The sequence below is a fragment of the Natator depressus genome, chromosome 17, assembly GCF_965152275.1.
Source record: "Natator depressus isolate rNatDep1 chromosome 17, rNatDep2.hap1, whole genome shotgun sequence".
NCBI lineage: Eukaryota > Metazoa > Chordata > Testudines > Cheloniidae > Natator > Natator depressus.
In genome coordinates this window covers 6,897,111-6,921,065 of record NC_134250.1, presented here as the reverse complement: position 1 = coordinate 6,921,065, position 23,955 = coordinate 6,897,111, and the positions used below count along the sequence as shown (strand labels likewise).

At 38.3% G+C, this 23,955-nt stretch overlaps 1 protein-coding gene across 6 annotated transcripts in view; it reads right to left on the bottom strand.

Moving 5' to 3' along the window:
- Positions 1-2,233: 2,233 nt before the first annotated feature.
- The window catches only part of USP32 (ubiquitin specific peptidase 32), a 148,763-nt gene continuing 127,041 nt past the window's right edge, over positions 2,234-23,955 (bottom strand). For 2 of the 6 annotated variants that reach the window (XM_074974362.1, XM_074974366.1), the window contains 11 exons: positions 23,597-23,748; positions 22,899-23,010; positions 21,899-22,110; positions 20,134-20,318; positions 18,398-18,484; positions 16,710-16,830; positions 9,682-9,873; positions 8,756-9,050; positions 7,727-8,154; positions 5,263-5,355; positions 2,236-4,725 (listed from right to left, as the gene is read on the bottom strand). In XM_074974362.1, the coding sequence (XP_074830463.1) occupies positions 4,552-4,725; positions 5,263-5,355; positions 7,727-8,154; positions 8,756-9,050; positions 9,682-9,873; positions 16,710-16,830; positions 18,398-18,484; positions 20,134-20,318; positions 21,899-22,110; positions 22,899-23,010; positions 23,597-23,748 (2,051 nt within the window). In that variant the 3' untranslated portion in view covers positions 2,236-4,551. Of the gene's footprint in view, positions 4,726-5,262; positions 5,356-7,726; positions 8,155-8,755; positions 9,051-9,681; positions 9,874-11,569; positions 11,804-16,709; positions 16,831-18,397; positions 18,485-20,133; positions 20,319-21,898; positions 22,111-22,898; positions 23,011-23,596; positions 23,749-23,955 lie in introns of those variants that run through there. The other 4 variants (XM_074974364.1, XM_074974365.1, XM_074974363.1 and 1 more) reach the window with 4 other exon arrangements.

The window sequence follows — 23,955 nt, the reverse complement described above, 5'->3', positions numbered from 1 at the left end:
AAGGACTAAAAAATGCTTTAATTTAAGGCAACTTTAAGATGGAACCTCAGTAGTTACTTTCTCTGCATGCCAAGAACACGAAAGCATCACAACTTTCCAAACTGATAATTCTCTCAAATGCTAGTTGTCTCAGCTTTTTTCATCTTTCCTAGAGGAAATGTCATATGAAAGTAAGAAAATAAAACTAAACATGCAAACCAAAGCAATTGTGTGAAAATGTGATCCTCAAGCAAGTAGGAAAGAGATGCTGGTGTTTTCAAGAAAAAAACAGAAAACTTTAAACACTGCCGTTTGAATATCATTGAATTAATGCCTCTATTAGTGACGGTGCCCTTGATTTCAATGGCCAGTTACAATATCTGTAACAAGTTTCAGTTTTAATGGTTAGTTAGACTTTATAGGTTAAACTGGGGAGTCTGAGGTGATTGAAACCCATGGTGCCTGCAGACGTATGCATGGTGCATACAACTGGCAAGCAGGGCCACCAGAGACGAGGGGGCGAGGGGAGGGGAGGGTAAGGGGCAATTTGCCCCGGGCCTTCCATTAGAGAGAGCCCACAAACCAAGTAGCATCGTGACCTGATGCACGGAGTGACAACCCCTGTGCAGTAGGTCACAATGCTACTCACTCGAATTTGCCCCATCTGCCCTCTCCATCTATGGAGTGGCAGACAGGCCAAACCTGAGCATCACTGCGACCCTGTGCACAAGATCACAAAGCCCAGGGTGGAGAGCCGGGCTTGGCCCTGTGGGACAGCAGCCACCGCTGTAGGGTGTGCGAGAGGTGGGCTCACTCTCCAGTCCAGGGGAGTGGAGCGTGGTCCAGACTTGTTGGGGGAGGCACTGGATCCAGTGGCTGCACTGAGGATGGTTCCACAGGGATTGGCGATGATGCCTGGGATCTCTCTGGCCCACATGGTACACGTGTGGACCATGTGAAAGATGTCTGGGGGGCATCCCTGATTGAAACTAGGACCTCTTGCACTGTATCATTAGTCTGTTTTACTTGAGCTAAAGGACTAAGTTCCCTAGCTGAAAGATGTAGCAGACTCATCTGCTTATGCAAACCAGACTCTAGAGAAGGACAAAGACCCATACAGAAGCAATGTGTGAACACTTAAGAAATGTGTTTCTTGGCACATTAATCTGAGATGTCATGACAATTTTTTCACCTGATTCTCTTCTTGCTTTTGCATGTCATACCACGATGGCCCCTTCCACATGAAGGAAATGGGTACTTCACACTCTCTGAAGTGCATTCTTTTACCAATCACATGAAAGAAATAATCAGATCAACACTTGAACCTGAAAGCAAATTGATATACATCATTTATTTCAAATTGTACCATTAACATGAAAAATCTTAACTTCAGCAGTTCTCTTTTTCATTTTGGGGTGGCAACAAGCTTTGAGAAAGAAATAGAAGGCAGAAGATTTTTTTGTAACAGGTAACGTAAACTTGTTACTGTCTCAAGTGAAATTTCTGTAAACAGAAGGATTATTTCCCCTTCTTATTCTTATTTAAAATTCTTGGTGAAAAAAGGCCACGCTGAAAATCCTGACAATGTAGTATTCGGAATTTTGGTTTCTGGAATAAACTGCTTTTATTTGCACCCAGGAAAAACAGCAGTAGTCAACACTGCCACCCTGTGGTTTTGAGCTCCATTGCACTGTTATACTTTCCTTTTTTAAAAAGGAAGGACAGGTCAAATTATTAAGTTTTGTGAAAAAGATGTTATGAAAACTTGAACTGACAAAACTTTGCACTATTTTATTAAAATTCCATTCATTCTAAAACCAAGATTTTCAGCATGAACATTTCCCAACTTCGGGGGCAACCCAAACATCACAATATTGTGCTAGCTTCATGAGAACCTAAAAGTTAAGTGACTAGAAACTATTAAATCTATTTTCATTGTCCAAAGTTGCAAGAAATGCAAAAAGATGACAAAATTAGTTTAATATTTTCACTTTAAGAGGATAAGGTATGATTTGTCAGATAGGTATGGAAATTTACTTCTTAAAAATACGGTTAACCTGACACATTCAGAAAATAAAAGGGACATTGTTAGATTAAAATAATCCAAAGTAATTAAAACCAATTGTTAAAAATAAATGTAGAGAGAATTTTGTTAGCTCATTTAAACAGGTGCAATAGCAATACTGCAAAGAATTTATAACATACCTACTCAAGCCATTCAATCCTTCGGGTCCAAAAACGTATAGAAACTCTTTGAAAAAAAGTACTGAAACTTGAGAGTAGAAAAAATAAACTTTTGCATTAAAAATTAACTTTGACATAAAAAAATTATGACACTTGAGCTGCATCCACAGTTTTTAATTTGTCTGAATAATATAGTTACAGATAAACAAGTTCACTCCATATACAATTACTGATACATTTTTTATACAGCTCATATTCCAATACATCAACACTTTTATTTACATGGTATTTATGTACATTAACATCTTTCTAAAGTCAGTGCATTGTCAATAAGTTTTATACAATAATTTACAAAGTGAATGTAGTTAACTTAATAAATTTCCTGCTAATTCATGAATTAATTTAATTTAAAAAAATAATTACAACCAATGTAACAAACACAGAAGATCAAACAACATTAGTAGATTGTGCTACCTGCTTAAATAAAACCTTTTTAAGTAAATAATTTGAAAATCTTTCAATTTTCATGGAGTTTGGCTAGGGAGATATAGAGAAATGTGATCACAAAATTCCAAAATGAGAAATTCCACAATTCATAACATTTGCTTTTCTTCAACCTCACTGTTTAGACCACTCTAAAGATAAAAGAACACACAAAATAGGGCTCGACACCTTAGGTCAAAGACAATACTTATTTTGAAACTGATCAATCCTTACAACTTCCATTTAAGATTGGGGCGGGGGGGTTGCCTGAGTAAAGACAGCACGATCAACTTTATATAGTTTCTTAAATGGATAAAAACAGCCCCTTTCTGAAAAGTGTATACTTCCTAGTTGATTTGGCATTGTTGTAGAACACACTGAAAGGAGGCTGAATATTAACTAATTTTACAGATCTACAATGTAAATGTAAATTTAAATCAGTAATTATGCCAAGTCTAAAGAGGGATGCTTAAGGAAATGAATGATAAAATTACTAACTTGCTGAGGCTCAGTTGAAGAAAAGGCTGAAAAAAGAGTAAAACATTTACCTCAATTCAGATATGCTAACAATTTAACACGGCTAAAATACTAAAAGAAATGCCTACTCATAAATAACCTTTTTTCCAGTCTTGAACAAGCCCCAACCATCCTGCATTCCTTGCTCAAGCCAAAGCCCCACTGACTTAAAAGGGAGTTTTGGATGGGCAAGGAAAGCAGAATCTAGCCAGTGAGTAATAAAATGAATGCCAAGTAGTAGCAAATTTGTTGACTAATGCTGTTAAAAAGTGGGTTTTTTCAAAAACCCTGCAAATTAATCCCTAGCCTGTTACAGTAAGAAAATTTGAAAATGCAAACCAATTAAAAAACCAAACCCAGTTTAAATTATGAAATGAACAAAAATCCTTCTTGCCTCTTAACATAACTACCTGACAACCATCATTTCTGACGTTTGTTTTAAAAGACATAGTAGACAACGGTGACATCCATTCACTCTGGAGACCTTACAGCAACAAAAACGAACAATGCTTCTGAATTGTACTGGTATGAATTTTTTTTAAAAAGTGCAAAATTTAAAAGCAACACTAGTAATGAAACATAACACCTGTCCTTCCATGAGTTGGGAGCACTTTGTGCAAAGTGCACATTCAGACCCAATGCATATAACCACAGATATTTCTTCTGAGACTTTTCAGTATATAAAAGACAGGATTCCTCAGGCCAGACAGCCATTCCTGAAATTCGCTGATTTGCACAACCAACATGTGGAGAAAACAAAATTATAATAAACCATTCAAGTGCAGAAATCAATCTGCTCTCAAATTATGATTTGGTTGTGCTCCCAACATATTGAAAGCAACAATACACATAAATAGTGGCAAAAATGGAAAAATTCCATAACCATTTCATAAGCTTTGTGCACTTTTCATTTTCTTGCTTTCCCTGTCTTGCCAATAAAATGGGATGAAACTTCAGGAAAAAGGAGGTAGCAATATCGTGTTGTCAATAGACAACACTACAATTTTTTCCCATCATCTTGAATCTAAGGAGAACCTTAGGATTTTGTTAGAATAATTGGTAAACGCTACACTACTCTGTTTAGCTCTTATTTGGACTATTTCATTTAGCTCTTATTTGGTCCTCGTTGCCTTTCATCAAACCATGTTATTTAAAGGCCAATGGCAGTTTTAATCTGATGTCTAACATCAGAATTGTTTAGAGCATGTAGTGAGATATTAGAACAAAAACAACGTTTATGTTAACTGCTATCTAATTAGATTTTTCTTATTGTGCTTTCTGACCACAGGATAAGACAACTGACATTTAGCTTGTTCACTTCAACAACACTGTAGCCAAATGTAAGTTTCATCCTGCATGCTCTCAAACGGTCCATGGAAGATCACTTGTTTACTGTAAAACACAGTACTTTTTATAATCAGACTCAAAATCTTCATCCATGCTGCTTGTGTCTGCCATCTTTTTGCCATCTATCTTTGGCAAAAACTGCGCATAGTCTACCCCCTGCTGCTCGTAGAAAAGAATGTAGGCAGAGTCGGTGTCAATTTCATCAGGATGTAATTCCTGGAAAGCAGAACAAACATTTACTAAAACTTGCAGTTGTACCATTGTGCTACCATCACTGAATTTAAATACATGCATTTACTGTAGAAACAATCATTTTAAATGGACAGTTAGAACAAGAACAGTCACATTTTCTCAATCTGCCTTACTTTATCAGGCGAAATTATTTACTTGAAAGTGAGATGACTTTTATAATGATAATAATAAATGCAATTACTAAGAAAATATTCAAACCACAGTTATCCAGTAGCTTCATCTCAAAATGTCTAGCACAAATGACAACATTTATTTTGTCTAGATTGTTATTGGGCAACTTTTTCATTTTGGTTCAAAATCATCAAGTATGTTTCCTTACTCTGTTAGCAGCTGATATGCAAATTTTAATGTTAAGAGTTTTCCAAGTACAATTTCAGGTCACCATTTTAATGTTCATATGTTACGTTTTTCAAGCGATTCATATTTCTAAACAAACAGTTCACATAAAATTGGGTTTTAGCCCCAACTCAAACTAATCTTTAATGAAAATGAAATATTTACCTTACAGCTGCTGTCATTGTAACAGTACCACTTGTTATTTGGGTTTTTGGCATAAGTGACATAATGACCTCCTCCCATAATTCCTGAATGGCACTAAAAAAAGATTTTTTTGTATTAAAAATATATCATTCATTGAGACTGAAACCGATCTGCCTTCTGTCACTGAGTGGCAATGGTTCAAGACATCCCTTGAAATCAACAGATCCTAAAATGCTCATCTACTGAATGCTTCAATGTTACAGGCTCTACTTGATCAAAGCTCTTTCCTCATGTCAATGCAATCTAGAGCAAGTTCTAGCTACAATCTACCTAGGACATACCCAATTGCGTTATTCAAGGGGATGAAAGGTATGTCATGGATGATCTTCTGGCAGTTCCAGCTCAACCTGGCCAAACTCAATTAAATTTCTCCCTCACACCCTTCTCCTGCATTCATCTTTCTCCATTATACCACCACCATTTTCCCCCATCCCTTTTATCCTTGAAATCATCTAATTCCTTTCCCTATCCATGTGTTAACAATTCATTATCTTCTACAATATCAAGTAAGTTGGATTCTTAATTTGTCACTACAACTAAAAAACAAAAACCCCCACACTTTTCACATCCTAGTCATCCTGTCCCTTGCTTTCTTGCAACCACTCTTCTCTGGCCTCCCTGGTGCCTACATCTCTGCTTCAGCATGTTTAAAATGCTGCTGCAAAGATTATTTTCCTTGCCTGTTGCTCTCACCACATCATTTCCCTCTTTGAACCACACCATTGGCTACTCCTCACCTACCATATCGTGTTTGAATTTCTCATCCCTTACGCATCTCCAGTAACAACGCCAACCTCAGTGTCCCCCTGGTGTTTCTCTCACTGCTCCCCCACCATATTTATCTTCCTCGGTGTTGCACCATATGCTTAGAATAACCTCTCAAACGCAGAGTGTCAAGCTCCCCCTCTCTCTGTGACATTTGTGGGAATCTTGCTGTACAACTTATGAATTCTGGTTGATATTGTAAAGTTATTATGAAATTGCTGTATCATGGAATGCCTCTCTCTCGCTGACAAGGTGTTAAGCATGTGTCCCCAACACCCCAAGACCAGGCACAATGGTGAACTCAGTGACTGCCTGGACTTCATTTGGACTCTGGAGGCTTAAAACATATGGGATCCCTTCACAACAGTTTGGCAAGTATCCAGCAGGGCAAGTGTGTCTAGACCTGACAGTCAAATCTTTCCCAAAGATTCACTTCTTCTGAGAGGTCTACGAATACTCATGAGTCAATTAAATGCCTTCTCCATTCAAACTCAATAAGAGAGAATATAGTGAGAAGGGAGAAATTTAAATAAAATCAAACAGCTATATCATATGCGCACAATGGTCATCAATAACCAGTTAATCTAGTCACTGTCTGCCCCCTTCATTAGGAAAGTGCCTTTAGATGTTGTATTCCTAAGTATTAATAATGGTAAGAAATTAATTAGTTTTGGTATTTTCCAGACTGTCAGACAAATAAATATTCAGTATATCTGTATCTGTCTACAAACATAACCCTCAAACATTAATTTGGCAGGCCAGTATCTGGGAAGCATTTTGAGAAAGTAAAGCTTTATGTAAATGATACTTTAATCATTAACTCTAGGAACAGGTGAGAATCTAAATCTGGCAAAAAAGTCAGGTTAGATATAAGGATACATTTAACAATATGAATTATGAAATAGAATATACTTAAGGAAGACAGCTGAGTCCCCATTATTAATAATCTTCAAAAAAACATTAGAAAAGTTCCCAGTGGACTCAGAGCAAAGAAAGATCTTATTTGACACAGGAAGTAGGAATAGGTAACCTGAAAAGTCTCTTCCAATCCTAACTTCTTATGGACTGTGCTGTATTTCACATATTTTTGAATATCTGGGCTTGGCAAAGCTCACATGCTCAGGATTTAATTCATCACTGTGTAGGGGGGAATCGGAAATAATTTTCTCCCAGTCCAGATTAGCAGTGACTTTGATTTTCTCTGTAGTGTGGAATAAAGGTTGCTTGCCAGGATTATCTGGATAAATCTCACAAACAGTTCCCTGCCATTGTAGGGTCCTCAGGCATTGATGTACCTGTTCTCTGCCTGAGGCACACAATTTCAATTGTTGGGTGTAGCGTGAAGGTGGTGGTGGCGGCCCTGTAATACACAGGTCAGACCTGATGATCTGGCAGTCCCCCTCTGGCAATCCCCCTCTGGCTTTAAACTTTATGACTGACAGATACTCAAGCAGAAAAGCACTGTGCAGAGATTAACTTTTCAGTTATATTCAGCTTTACGGTAAACTGAATTTACTGGAGGATAACTCCATTTAACTCTTCTTTTTGTTATTCTTCTCAAGGACAAATGTTTACTTCAAGTGTATTGCACGAGAAATTCTAAACTTAACAACAAAATTGCAGTTTAAGCATATTTTACTTATATAAAATGTCAACTTACCGAAATGGCATATAGATTGTAAATAGGGTTAAAACAGACTTCTCTTTGGTCATCTGTCATATCTTCCTCACTGTGGTTATCAATCACACCATTGATACTGCCATTACTATATGCATTCTGCTCACAAACGTATCCATTGGCTAAAGTCATCTCGTCCTGAAAAATGAATAATTCACTCTGGCTACCACCCAAAATGTGTCCTTTGCTAATGGCATCTCCTTGGTCAGAAGTAAATTTCTGTTCCTGGTCAGTACCATTCTCTTTACTTGCATCCAAATTTTCTTTGCTATTTGATAGTTTGTTTTTACCTATCTGTGGTAGCCGCAGCCGCCCTTTACCTCTTCCTAAAGTCCTTGGGCTATTATTTGGGCTACTGTTTTTACTTGAAGGACAGCTGGTTCCACTTTTCCTCCCTGGTGATGGAGATGCTGTAAAAGAAAGAAGTTAAAACCTTCTAAGGTAAGCAAGCTGAAAGCCTAGATTTTCCAATATAAGATTTCTTCCAATAACCAGAGACACTAATGAACAAAACTTTTGGGATGGATAACTTCTTTTTTTAAGCGACCAATGCATAGTTTATAGTTAGGACTACAGACTGAAACTATTAATTTTACGTGGATTAGCTGGCAGATCTTACTATGCAAAAAGAGGTCATTTACTCCCCCGCCCCCCAAATCTACAACGGCACATATAGCAGTTGAATAACTTCAAGCCACAGAAAATTTGAAATGCCAATATATACCAACCCTGAATAACTCAACTTCTTATTAATGAATGCTGTAATAGGCTTACAATGGAAGACAGTGGCAGAAATCAACGTTTCAGAATAAACTTAAATTCTGAATCAATAAAACACAAATAACCTCACTTTTACAATGAGTACACTCTTCAATTGGCTTGTATTTTATAAGTTCAAGGGTAAAGATGATTTTGAAGAAAGAACTACCATACGTCTTGTTATAGGTCAATAATCACTAATTTCTACACTGCAATTTATAGAGAGACTGATTTCCACTATTTATTCCCTACCTTTGATATTATTCAAGATGCTACTAGTGTTAAATGAGGATGGACTCCTGTTCAGCACATCCCCTTCGCCTGATGTATAAGTATTTTGGAGATCTGTTTTTCTAGGCTCCCCTTGCAGAATCCGTGGCTCAGAAAGGTCGTCAACCTGGGGAGTTTGTTGCTTTCGTTGACAATGACTTGGATCCCGTTGTACCAGAAAGGCACTTGGGTCAAAATTTTCGCGAGGAAATTTAACAATTTTCTGAGATTTTATCCAGCGGCCATTTACAAACTGAAATCGTTTCAGGTGAATTATCTAGGGTGAAACATATTAAACAAACAAGGTGATGGTTATACCACAATGACCTAATCAAGTAATTTAAATGTTCATTTTATCCTTCCAGAGATATACATACTATAAGATTAGAGCACAAATCAACTTGCATTGTACAATGTGTGTGGTATCTGGGTTTACAGAGGCAACACCTACCAACCAACAGTAGGTAGGAGATACAGCTTTAGTAAATAAATAAATAGTAAAGCATACTTTGTGTGCTTTGGACAAATTCAAAGGCAACAAATGTAGATGCTGCATAATTTAAAGAAGAGAACAAGGCTGTGTTCCATAAAGGTAACACAACCAATGGCACTGCAATAAATGCAATGAACATTTCAATCCTTTGCTGAGCAGAATACCACATTTAAGTAGAGTTATAGCAGGTATTTTTTCATTTACATGATATAAAACGGATAATACACGTGTAGCGACCTCACGTTGCGTCACCTATGATAGCCATGATTCAGTTGAGACAAAAGGGAACACAGGTAGATCTAAACCTTCCTTATTCTGTGAAAGTAGGAAGATGTACCCAGCAATCCGAACTCTCATGATGAGTGTACATTTTTACTGTTGCCCAAAAGAAAAAGAAAATGATTGAAAGTTGTACCAAAATAGGGGGAAGCCTCCAAAGGTCCAGTTTTTTAGTGGCCAGGCAATGAGTCTTGCACTTGGAACAGTAATACATCTCATCTTCTCCCAGTTCCTCCTCACTGGTAAAAGCTCTTAGACAGCTATCCAGATTGATAGGCTCCGCCTGAGCCCGCCGGCTTTGTTCAACACTTTCGTGCTCTTCTACAATCTAAAGAGGTTACCAGATTAAGATGAACTCTGTATCTTGGCAACTTTCCTAATACAGTAGACCCCCAGAGTTATGACCACCAGTGTTACGAACTGCCCAGTCAACCACACACACCTCATTTCGAACCGGAAGTACACAATGAGGTAGCAGCACAAACGCAAAAAAAAGCAAATACAGTACAGTACTGTGTTAAACCAACTACTAACAAAATAACGGGAAAGCAGCATTTTTCTTCTGTATAATAAAGTTTCAAAACTGTATTAAGTTAATGTTCAGTTGTAAATTTTTGAAAGAACCGTGATGTGTTGTTCAGTTACGAACATAGTAGAGTTACAAACAGCCTCCATTCCAGAGATGTTTGTAACTTTGAGGTTTTATTGTACCTCAAAAACACACCAAGTTCTTCAGATTCACATCCAAGGTTCTTAGAAGGTCCTTGCAAACTTATTGGGAAGTAACTTATTTAAGTTGTTTGCAAGGAACTTCAAAAGCAAATTTATGTGATAAAGTCACGTCTGTCATCTTAACATGAAGCTCAGGAACATAAATCTTTCAAGGGCTTAGGTATGACCGCAATACAGAGGATAGCAAGTCTCTCCACTTCAGATCATTAAAGTTGTCAGATGGAGGAAATGGCTAAAAAAGTCAAACTTTTTTATAAAAATGAAATAAGCAGGGCCTGGGGTGTTACCATTTTCATATGCTTTAGTTTACCTAGAATTTCTTCAAGCAGTGGTTTGTTTGTTTGTTTGTTTTTTAGAAAAAGCCCACACTTTGGTACACATTGTGAAATTTAGAAGAGTTATTTATTTTAGCTAGCTCTAGGTCTCCTCTTTAGGATTATTAGGTAGAGAGATGTTACTATACAATTTTTTTAAGACATTTCTATTTTTGTCTGATTCCTCCATTTTTATTGTGCGGGAAGGAAATAAATATAAGGCACATATAATGCCTTTCATCCGAGGATCTGAAAAAAATCCTTTACAAATGTTAATTAAGCCTCAGATGCTCACCTGAGGTACAAGTATTACACATTCACTCTACATACAGGCAAATTGAGGCACATTGAGGTTCATGGCAATTTGATGGCAGCCATCATAAAAACAGGATAACCTTAGGAGATACAGTTATTTTATTGTAGTATGTACTTGGTGGCTTTTCCCATCTTTTCTTTTAATAGGATATTCATTTTCCCTCTCAAAAGTAATGAGATATGCAAATAGCGCCAATGATCCTTTATTTAGATGCAATTTTTTTAGTTTATCCTCTAGAATTTACTCATACTTCAAGCTAAGTTTATTAGCTACCTTCTAACCACCACTTGGGTTACTTCCAGGAAAGTCTCTCTAGAGACATTTTATCTCTACCATTAAATTTAAAGTACTATATTATTGTTTCCTATGCTGTGTTCACACATACTGTGTCCTTTAAATTGGGCGTGGTCTCCTGTTGAACTCCACGTTATTGGAGACTCAGACTGACATCTGTTGGACCATGGTTGGACCATTACATAATGCCTACAGAGGCACCAACTGCTCCTTGTAATAATGGCTGACAGCAAAACCACCAGTCTACTTGTGTGTGTAGGGATCAAGGGTAAAGAACTCAGTCTTTGCCAGCAGAGTTTAACTCTCCATATGTCTGACAGATACCCTATGTGTCTTGAGGTGCATAGTTGAACTTCCATCTTCCCCAAAGTTACCATCTTGGTTCATCAGTACAAGAGTATGGTAATGAAGTTAAAAGCTCCTCCCAATTTAGTCTCACTCTTCCTAAACCTCACATTCTGGAAATAATCTGCAAAAAATTTTGGCCTGACCTTGGTTTTTGGTGTGGATTCTGCCAATCGTAACTTCTTTACACAGCTTGGAGCCTCTAAGTACCAGATTTCTGCCTTCCTTATCTTTGACCTGGTCATCCACCTGTAAAGCTATGGTTTTTTTAAAAAATTATTGCCACCCCTTGTTTCTTCGCATAACCTTCTCTCCTAATCTTGGCACAAGAACCTCTCTGAGATGCGGTACATAAAGTCCTGTATAGTGTCTGGTTCTAAAAGCACTACTCAGTCAGCCAGCCACCCTGTACTCAGCTGACAAGGATACATGGGATCAGCAAGTACCCTGGGCATGAATTTTAAGGGGTGCCATTGGTAATATGGATCTGATTCCCGCAGTGGTGGAGGAATGAACTGGGAGAGAAAGACTGTCCAGTGCTGTCCACTGGTGTCCAGTGTTTTGCTCTCTGAAGTTATGATGGCTCAAGCAAGTTTTCCCTGATATAGGTATCTGGACTTTGGCTGAACCTAGCCTTGTGTTCTACCATTTACTTCAGGATGTAGATAAGGAAAGTCATATCTTTTACATTTAGATATTGAAAGACTTGACATTTTTTGCTATCGCTTTTTTTAAAATACCCACACTTTAGCCGGTGCTTGAAATCCAATTCAAGCAGGCAAAGTCAACTGCTTATTTTGCCATTACTACAACTAGCATGTTTCAGAATGAAACGTAGAGATATTGTGTTTGAACAGTGTCCCTACTCTGACCCTGAAGTTCCAATATTCGAATATTCTAACACTACTTTTCCACAGAGGGCTTGTTTAGACAAACAGCTGATGTGCAGCAAGCTTGGGTGTAAATCCACAGTGCACTAACTGGTCATGTGGACCCTGCTACTGTGCACTAAAAGTTCCCTAGAGTGCTTTGATCTGCTCCGCTGTGAAACAAGAAGCAGGCAGCATTATCTCCTGCAAATGCGAACAAACCTGTTGGACTGAGGAGCTGGCTGAACAAGAAGTAGGATTGAGTGGACTTGTAGGCTCTAAAATTTTACATTGTTTTATTTTTGAATGCAATTCTTTTTGTACATATTTCTACATTGTAAGTTCAACTTTCATGATAAAGAGATTGCACTACAGTACTTGTATGAGGCGACTTGAAAAATACTGTTTCTATTGTTTTTTACATGCAAATATTTGTAATAAAAAACAAAGTGAGCATTATACACTGTGCATTCTGTGTTGTAGTTGTAATCAATATTTGAAAATGTAGAAAACATCCAAAAATATTTAAATAAATGGTATTCTATTATTGTTTAACAATGCGATTAATTGCATGATTAATTTCTTTAATTGTGTGATCAATCACCATTAATTTTTTTAATCGCTTTACAGCCCTAAAATTTACACCACAGTATGCTGTGCACTAGCTGTTCCTCTGAACAAGCCCCAAATTCCATCTGACACTGGGAAATGTTCTCCTTTACAGAGAAATGGGCCAATCCACCCCTTATATAACACGCCACTGGTTTCAATTCAATTAACACTAGAGATTAACTTGGTCCAAATTAAATGATGCCATTACTATGCCAGATGTTTCATGTACCTTTTGGATTGTTACCTCCCCATGTTCTGTAAATCTCCTTCTCTCATGACCTATTTAAAGGTTTTCAACTTCTTCGGCATACTGCAGTCCTTTTCCCCCCAACCCTCCAAACCCTGACAATATGAGTGCCAGCAAGTCTCCAGAATGCACGACATCGAAACTCAAACCAGTTTGCCCCCAATACACAATCATAGCTAGTGACCCCTTCTTTCCTCAGCTAGCCTCTTCCACATTTCGAAACAGAAAAACACAAATTAAGGGAATGCTCCATTCTCCACGTGGCAGGATGTCACAAGCTGCCCCTCCACGGGCAACGCAGGCACACCGGTGTCTCTGTATTGCTAATACAGCCCCTTACTGCTCTCAGAGTCCCCTGAGGACACTTGTCTGAGAATATCGGGAGATCCCGGCTGTCCTTCCTAACTATTTTGAGGGCCCTCAGAGCTCTTCAAAACCCCTCTGAATGACTATGCCTTCAACTTCTGGATTTCAGAAACTACTAACTACATTAAACAAACATCATAATATCTTACAGTAACCTTTCTACTTCTTATTTTAGTAGGGATCGAAGTCTAATTTTGTAAGAGCTCAGCAGTGCTTCCCTTCTTGATCACCGTTAATCCCATGGACCCACCCCAGTGATCTTGCTCTGTTTCTCCTCAGGAGCTCATCGATGATCCTTCAAATTCCAATCAAACCCCTGAAGTTCCAAACTAACAGCCTGGATGCAACTTCCATCCAGGAGGCCAACCCTCCGTGTCTCTGTGCACCCACTGGCATACGTCCTTCACACACATATCCCCTCACACAGTTTCACTAAAGTTTAGTCTATAACATCTGATATCAAACAATTTCAAGTAAGTACAGTCTGTTTTCCACACAGCACATCAGACTTCCTCTAATCTTAGGTCGCCCTCAAACTGATAGGTGAGATGTTTGGTAGAGCTTACATATAATGTGTTCAGGGCATACAATGCACGTTTTAAAATGAGAAGGCAGAGAGCCAACAAAACTTGTGTCTTTCATCGAATGCGACAATATGGGCCAAATTTTCAGTGGGTATCCAAATGTACTTGTAAATACTTTACTAGTGCATCTGCACACATGAAAACCCACTTCTGTGCATCAAGACCATTTAAATGTATGTATAATTGACGGTTTACATGTGTCTCTTCAGGGCTGCATGTGTACAAATAGATTCAGCCTCTGAGCATGTTAAAAATCATAATTCCTTTTGCATGCAGGACACTTTTGAGCAACTTAAGTTGCTCATTATTATTCACCTTAGCAACATACCTCTCTTTGCCAAGTTTAAGAAGGTTACTCACTTGTAACCAGGAGCTCTTCATTAAGGACTCTGCATGCTCACTCATCAGATACACTGGTAATGCAGCTCTGCTGGCTAAATGTTTCACAGTTGTGCCTGTTGGAAATTCTCCTGCCCCCTGCTGCCCTTCCTCTCACTGTTCCTGAATATTCTGAGGGCGAGGCTATAAAAGATGCTGTGGGGCTCAGGCTACCTCAGATCCTCTGATTGTCTCCACAGATCTGAGGCAGTAATTAGGACGCCAAGGAAGAGGGGAAGGTGGGCATGGAGCGTAAATGTGCACAGCCCATGCAATACTGTCATCTGTGGAAGGTGGAATGGGAAGTCCTAATTAAACAGTGCTCTTCAAATACAGCATCCAACCAGAATGCTAGGTCTAGTGCATAATGTTTTGTAAGTGTGTGAACAGAGAGCCATGTAGCAGCTCTGCAAATTTCTACAATGGGAAATATATCTAAGGCATGCCAAGGTATTTGCAGTGTAAAGGCCTGATAGGGATGTGGAAATATGCATCCCAGAAACTGAGACACCCAAAAAATCTGGGGCTATTGGGAGAGAATTATGGATGCTAGGGTCAACATACTGAAATTGAATTTTTTGACGAAGGAGTTGAGCTCTCTCAGGTCTAAGATGGGCCAGAGACAGTTACTGATTCTGAAGAAAGATGGCTATCTGGAATACAATCCCTTTCTCCTGAATTCCTTTGGAACTTCTACTATGGCCCCTACTTCCATGAAAGTGCAAACCGCTATTCTTAGTAAGCTCTCATGAAAGGGACACACTAGCGCCTCCTGAAGTAGTAGGGCATGGAGCCAGTTTTACACTCCCTGTGAACTCTTGAGGTTACGGCGTTGCAGACCACAAATGCTGAAGGAGACTGTCCTTTCACCACTCAAGTCAGATACCTCATATGGGCATCCAAAGCAGGGAATACAACATGATTTAAGAGGCACACCCCTTAAATCATGGCCTCTTCCCCGTTGCAGCCACCACAGGATCTATAAGCTTTCACACCAACATGTAGGAAATAATAAAATAAATACTTAAGAAAATAAAGAAGTTAAAATTTCTAACATTAAGTCTTCTAGGAGGGTAGGTCCAAATTGCATCTCCCTAGAGAGGTTCCTGGCCTGTCTGCTTGCCCAGTTGAAGGGAAGTGAGGTGACCAGAGCACACCACTTCCTCTGATAGCCTTGCCCTTGATTTTCAGGAACAAGAAAGAGAGGGGCAGACAGAGGCGTGAGACAATTCCTATGGGCACTGCTGTGACATGCTCCACTCAAAGCTGCACCACGAGTGCATCCCATGAGTAGGAATGTATAGCGGTCGCTCAAAGAAGGGTCTGTTTTCAAACGCTTACAACCAAAAAGTTACATTTTTAATTTATTTAGGATAAAATTTCAAGAATTGTCAGCCAAGTTCTGTGTGTAAAATGTTTCTTTAAACTATGCACAGACAGGTAATGCATTCTTTTAATGTACAAACGGAGCATGACATCTGGGTTTTGTTTTTGTTTTTTGCTTAAAAAGTCACCCTTGAGGGAGAGCACAAGTATTTTTGTAGGCACAATTTGCAAACAAATCCCAATCCCAAAATCACTTACACATGTTATCTTTAGTCACATAAGTAGTCCCAGTAAGCTAATGAGGCTACTCATGTGTATTAAGTTTAGCTTGTGCACAAGTGCTTTCAAGATTGGGGCCTCTCTTTTTTGTGAATGTTGTCCTGTTTAGTTCATTTATGGAGACTAAATCAAAGGTCATTGTATCGGGACGCACTGGGAATGTGCACCTTTTGTGGTTATCAAAAGCGTCATCACTAAGTAAAAGGCCTATGGATATACCAACGTCACACAAATTGCCCTTTACAGACAACCTTCGTTTTAGCTCTTCCCATTATTGATTTTGTATTCATTATTTCAGTAGAAGATGAAACACAAAAGCAATAATGCAAGTACCTAAATACTGAGAATAAGTTTCTAATCTCGCTCCTGCTGAGATGGACTAATGATAAGCACGCAACCACGGAAGTGATGTTAAAATGGGATATATTTCAGAGCTAATAAAATACAAGTAAATATTGCAACCTACGTTGTGCTGCTGGGTTTATTTTGTAAATGATTTTACCCGTTCCTGTGATGTCTGGTAGCGGAGATGAAGGGCTGTAGGATCCCAGTCTACGGCGATGTAAGCATTTCCAATACAAGCCCTGTCTTCTGCACACTCGATTTTACACCCACGGCAAAATCTAAACGAAAAAAAACCTTTAGCCTCAATGGTGACAGATGAATTATCCAATAACTTAGATTCCTGTTAATCAGGAGGATACTTTGTTCTCCTTCTTTTTCCTGTTCTCAGACCGTGGCCATCACTGTGGTGTTTGAGACTTTGTCTTCAGTGCCAGAAAGGTGTGCTTTTCCAGTAGGATAACCCAGGTACGTTAGCGATCATTCTGTAACATCCTAGTGGAGACCGGGCACTGTAGTTTTTACCACCAGGTAGGCAGGCAAACTCAACACTATACCCCCACCCACAGTTGACCTTGCCTAGCTACCTGGCAGTTAAAAACTACAGTGCCTTATCTCCTCGAGGATGTTACAGCAGGATAGCTAATGCACATACTTTTTCGTAATCAAGACATAGGCTGAATGCTTTCCAACAGCGTATTATGCAACATGACTAGCATCTGTCATGTGTGCTTCTCTTCCCCTCTCCAAATTGTGTGTAGACTTTTAAATGTGTGTGTGATGCAGGGTGGATTATAAGTTAAGGCAAGGTCTTCATCTTCTATAACAGTTTATAACACAAATAGGCTTATTTTTTGTTTCTCTTCAGTCATATTTTTTCCTGGGTATGAAGTCTCCTGGCCCTTGTGAGGACTAGACATCAAGAGGCAGGATCTCAAGGTAAGCCAAGGATTGTCCAGTATAGTGTCAACATGATTAGTTTCAGGTTCACTAAAGGCCCACCTGTATTACAGATATAACCACACACTAGCTTGGTTGTCTCCTACAGTAAGAGATGTACCTGATCTAATATAATTTATTTAATTGTGTGTGAGGACAACGTTGCAGGGTGTAAGACGGTTACACAGTTATATAGTCCAGCCTTAGGTGAATAGTTATACTGGTAATATGAACAGGCCCTAAGGTATAGTTGAGTGTTAAACCTTAAAGAACACTTGGTAATTTTCAAGTGTTTCACACCATAGGGACAAGTCAATTTCTGATGGCTTTTGGGGACTTGAGAGGGTGTTCTAGACTAAGAGAAAAGGTTTCTGGCTACTGGGAAATAGGTTAAGGCTCTTGTCTACAGCAGCTCATACATGCCTTTCCCCAAGGTGAACTGCCTCTGTCACTGTCAATTCCTACTCAGGCTAGGAGGCAATGATTTATATTGGAAGGGCAGGCCTGCAATAGAAAAGACATTTTCTTCATGTGGAGCAGCAGAGAGAAAGCAACCTGGCAACACGGGGACAGTTAGTAAGGGCTTTTTGGATGATCAAAGACTTGTTCTTTTTGGGGGTTTGGTATTGACTTGTCCTGAGGAATGTAACGGGTTAAAATATATTTCAAAACTTGGTGCTGGTTTCCTATGTTGAAGCTTACGTGTCAGAATAGTTTTCAGCTCTGTAAGTCATAAAAGCAATTCTGCAGTGAAAACCTGACACTTGGGGGTTTGGGTTAAATTAAATTCCAAATTCTCATTGTTGGATATTACCTCTTGAAGTCCTGAAATCTATCAAAAATCCATTATCATAAATTACATTTCTGCTTAAGTTATCCCCTGGCTCAATTTTAGAAAGAGCAATTCACCTGTACCATGGACACCACGCACAAGAATTTCCATCCTTCTGAACCACCCTAAGGGTAAATGGATACTGGTACCCCATGCTGTCATCGCTGAAATGGAACAGAATACAACAAGAAATGTAAGTATTGATCTAGTCTGCTGAATTCCTTGCCATACAGCACACACTGTTCACCCCACGTTTGATTTTTTGCTTGGAAGGAACGTTTAATACAGTAAGCAAGCATGATGGTTCATGAGATCAATGCTTAAGGGAGCCGATTCCAACCCATTAAGAGCTGCTTAACAAAACAAGATGCTTCCCTGTGTCATCTAAATTCCACTAAACACTGTAATGTTTACTTTGTAAGTCTGCTCAGCAGGACAGTCACATTAAGCTGCAACATATTTTTGAGGGAGGAGTCCAAAGAGCAGCAGGCATAATTACAATACAAATTAATCAATCAATCAATCACACAATCATACAATCAGACTATAAGCCTCATTTTATCACACGGTAAAATAAAGCTATTGGACCATTTATAAGGACAGTAATAAACTGCAGAGACGGAAATTCATAAATACTTTTAAAGATCCTGCTGAGGTAACAGATCTCACATAAGACTCTACAGCGGTAGAATTCTATGTATACTAGCGGATACATTGAGCCAATTAAGTAATAGTCCAGATTATCAGAGGCTCACAGGAATACACTAAATTGGAAAATGGTCACTCATCTCATCTGAAATACATTGAAATATTTAATTCACTATGTTAAACATTAGAGACTTGTTTAGCAGTCACAATGCTGCAAGAAAGCACCCTGATGTGAACAAAGGGACATAGCAGAAAATTTGCTGGAGGCCAGATCTACACACACAGTTGCACAGATACAACTAAAGGTGTCTGTCTGAACCAATTCAATTAAACCCATACAAAACCCTGTGGGAACATACTTAATTCCATTTAAACCAGGCTTATGTCTGTTAGTCCTGTATACTTGGCTCCTTTCTCTTTCAAGTCTCATTCCTCTTTGAATACATTTAATAATTTGCCACAAAGCCAAACCTTCATCCCATTCAAGTCAAAAGCTAAATTTCCACTAAGTTCACTGGGAGTAGGATTGCCATTGACAGAATATCCATTTACTCCCCTAGCTAACATGGAAACAGACTCACTTGTTTAAATTTCCTCAGCTATAAATTAATCCACCCCACAAGCTACCTATGTAATTCATTACATTCCAGACCATCTAAAATCACTGCCACACAGCAAAAGACCTTATCAGTATCTCATTCTTAAAATACATCAACAGTGCTCACATAAAAAAAAAAAAGTGTATTATTTTCCTGCACCAGGCTATGTAATGAATTATCAATCAACGATTCAAGAATGTGCAGTACGTAAGAATAACTTAAACTGAATCCTAAAAGCATAAGTTAGATAACTATATTAAACGACACATAGCATCATTATTTAATTTGTACTACACGAAGATGGCTTGGCTACAAAAATAACCCACCAGATGGAATCTGCAGGCAACAATGCATTTGACCTAAAAATATATGCAATAGTTTCTAAAATAGTTGACATTTAGAGTTTAATTGGGCATTAAGACCATATCTTCATCTTATAGAATGTCTCATGTCAGCAGTTAAATTTACAAAGAAAGGCTAAGCACTAATACTTTTGAATCCTTATAAAGAAGTCTGTACCATAGTAAAGGGTGATCCCAAGCCATAGGTTAGCACATCCAACTCACCAGTCTTGTGCATGGTTACTAGCTTCCTGGGGAGGGAGAGGGCTGGCAAGCCGGGAAACCTGAATCCATACTGCATCATACAAGTCTTTTTTCCGAGTATGAACAGTACATGGAACAATTAATGGCATTCCAAAGAGACTGGGACGATTCTTCTGAGATGAAAGGAAATATAGTTCCGTCCGCATCTGTATTTACATATTAAAGGAATGAATGTAATGTATTGTTGTGTGCGCATTAACTGATATTATGACTATCAGAAAGCTCTTTCCACTTGTCATTCACTTCAGTATTTTCCTGTGCTCTGTTTGATCTTGAAAGAGACTAATAATTCTACAATTAAATCAGTGAGCATCTCCGAATCATGCAAATAAGTCAGCATTAAAAACTGTTGTTTTTTTAAAGTTGAGTTACAGTCTGAAAGCTCTGTCATTGACTTTTTATTTACTATAGCAAATGTCATATAGACTGCAATTGCTAGGCTGTATCACCGTTTCCATCATAAACCTGTATTAAATTAAACTTCTATTTTCTATTTAATATTACTTATGTCTTTCCCTTCCCCACCAACTGATAACATTTAAAAACGCAAACAAGCACCTCTACATACAAGTCATCAGTCCCATAGTGCAAACCCTGCCCAGTGTTTATCCCTTGAAAAATCAGATGGTATTGTGACTAGAAAACACAACAGGAAATCAGATTTGGGCTTTGTGGACTTTGAGAGATCTTGGACAAGTCATTTAACCTTTGTGCCTTATTCTCCCCATCTATAAGAATGGGAACAATACATCCTATGTAACAGATATTGAGGCTTAATACATTCGTGTTTGTAAAATATATTGAGATCCCTGGATAAAAACAAAAACCAGTATTAGCCAGCTGACCCCCACCATTAATAGAATGCCTAGAAATAGAAAGCTCTAAGCACAAACTTTTGATGGCGTTTCTGCAGGCAATTTGCTTTGCCTTATGGGCTGCATAACCAGTTTGGATCTGATAAAGAACATTACACCAATTCCCTAAAAGATCTCCTACCAACCCTTATATGAGGCCTATGGTGGTGTTATTGGACAATGGTAAAAAAAAAAAAAAAAGCCTCACAAAAATATACTGTGTAAAGGGAAGTTATGCAGTCTTCTAGCCCACAAACCACTGGCTTTAAATGTTAACCGCTTCTAATGCCTGAAGGCTGAGAATGTATACAGAGTGCAGAATTATCTAAGGCACTCAGTCAACCAGCCGTGACATTTATAGTTTAACTTGACTACAGATGCATTTACAAAGAGCAGTTGACACTAATAAAATGACCTGCAAATGTACCATATGCCTTAGCTCTATACTGGTTCTGTAAAGGAGATTATGCAGCTCCAGGTAAAGGGAAAGAAAAGAGTTTCAAGTAGCTTCTCAAATCAGATTTCTTCTGATCAGAGTGGACGCCTGAAAGCAAGATAGATTAGACTACAATGAACAGTCAAAAATGCGTCTTAGCACTAAGGAAATATGCTAAGAGTCTCCGAGGAAAGTAAAACCCCTACATTAGACATGGTGGCTAAACTTTCAAAGGAAAGCATAACACATGCTCATACAACTTCACATGTATGCCTACATAACAGGTGATTGTGCAGATAAATAGGTACTTGTGTGCCCTTCCTAGGACTGCAAATATATATTCATTCACCACAGCTTCATCCAAAAAAAAAAAAAATCACTGCCTTTTCCAAGTAGCCTACACCACACATTTGCAACTAGTGCAGAATATACTAACCATTTTTCTGTGGACTGCAATGATGTAGCCTATAAATGGACTATCAGAAAGCAAGGACATATGACCATTCATCATCCCATTGGCAAGGTTATTCTCGGTTCCACATGGCACTACAGTATTTGGCATTCCATTTGGAATTAGTGTTGGTCTGGGGAAATCCCCATTCATCATTATGTTGAGCATTCCATTAGCTGATGGCCCAGTGGAGAAATCTGAATTTAAGTACAAACACATGGTTACTGAATTATGATACTTGCACCATTAATATTTGTGAACTATGAATCAGCTGCTTTGGCTACAAATCAATCTGCTCAAACTTGCTTGTTAAATGTTATCTTAAATAGAAGTGACCCATGTCATTTACTGAATGCCAGGAATCTACACTCCAAAGTATACACGGACCACAGACAAACATTCACATCTATCCCTTAATACCATCACTTCAAAAACAATTAAGTCTTTGAGAAGCAGATGTAGCCAGCCCCAGTCGCAATATACATCCCACTGTTAGCAGCGTGTCTACTGCTCAAAACAGAAGAATGAATCAGATTCTGTTCCCAGCTTTGCCAAAGATTCACTAGGTGACCTTCAGCAAATCATTTCTCTGTGCCTCCGTTATGCTCCTTTTAAAATGGGTAAATTTAAGATTATGATCTGTTGTGAAGTTTAATCAATGTTTATAAAGTGTACTGAAGTCCTTGGATAAAACACATAACACAGATATTATTGTCCCAGTATTGATGCCAAATCTAATTATAAATACACAATTAGCAACAGCAACCAGAACTTGTAACAGTGTTTTGTTTTGTTTTTTAAACATTTCCCGTTCCATCCAATTGAGTGTATGAAATATTTTTCCCTTCCTCCAAATCATACTTTTTCTTTAGCCTTATCTCTTTCCCCATTATAAAGTTGGATTTTTTCTGTACCTCGCCATCTATACTGATCAATACTCTTGGATCAATTTAAACCAACAGGAAAATGAATAATTTTGTTTTACCTGTTTGCACAGGACTAGACGCTGACGTGGGGGATCCTGGGACCGGTATCTCAAATGCACACAAAAACCCACTCACTGATAACCGAACCTTCTGGTTGTCTTGAGGAAAGTTCTGTAGAGAAAAACAGAATAAAAGGAATAATAGTATAATATAACAGCATTTAGTATTTTCCACTGTGATCCTGCATATATTTATTGTTGAAAATATTTTGTGATGGCAGACTTGGCTTTAAAGTATATACATTTTATTTAGAATTCATAGGTTATTTCTCATCAGGCTTCCGCCCTAAAATATTTGGTAGTGTTTAAACACATTATGTCACTGCTGGTCTTTGAGTTAGGCCCGGTCAAAATGAGAAAGTTGTATCATTTTACCTAAAAATGTGATTTTGAAGTCACTTTAGTTTAACTGGTGCAAATAACTTTGCTTTGGTCTGGTTCTAGAGTGGTTTATTTGGATTCAGCTTAGACCAATTCTAAATGAACCCTGGTTTAAACCAAAATAAAAGCGTTCACATGGACTCACACCATTTAAACTAAATTGATTTAAAAATCACATCTTTAGTTAAACTGGTGCAGTGTTCATGTAGACAAGATCTTATGCTGAAGATATGAAGGAATTTTAGTATGTTGATGTACAGGCTTCAGTAATTACTCTAAGTACTGAAAGGATGCTGGTATCGATGAAAGCATGTTACCTTTATATTAGAGCTATGTACTTCTGCAAGAAGAATCTGTTCTGGTTTTAGCCCACAAAGTTCACTTAGCTGCTTTTTTAAACCTGTATACTTTTCATCCATGTTCAGTCTGAGCCCATATCGAACAGGGGTGGTACCATCTAATTTAATAACTTTAAGAGAAAGAAACACACGTTAGTCAGCAAAATGGCAGTGTTTTTGTGAGAATAATACAGGTCACATTTCTCATTTATTAAAAAGCTATTGTTTCTTCCATTTTAAGACTTGATCTTTTCACTGACTACCAGACACTTTTCTAGCATTTCCAAGACAAAAGAATGTCTTAATACTGGACAAGAGAACCTTCATTACCTGCTTAA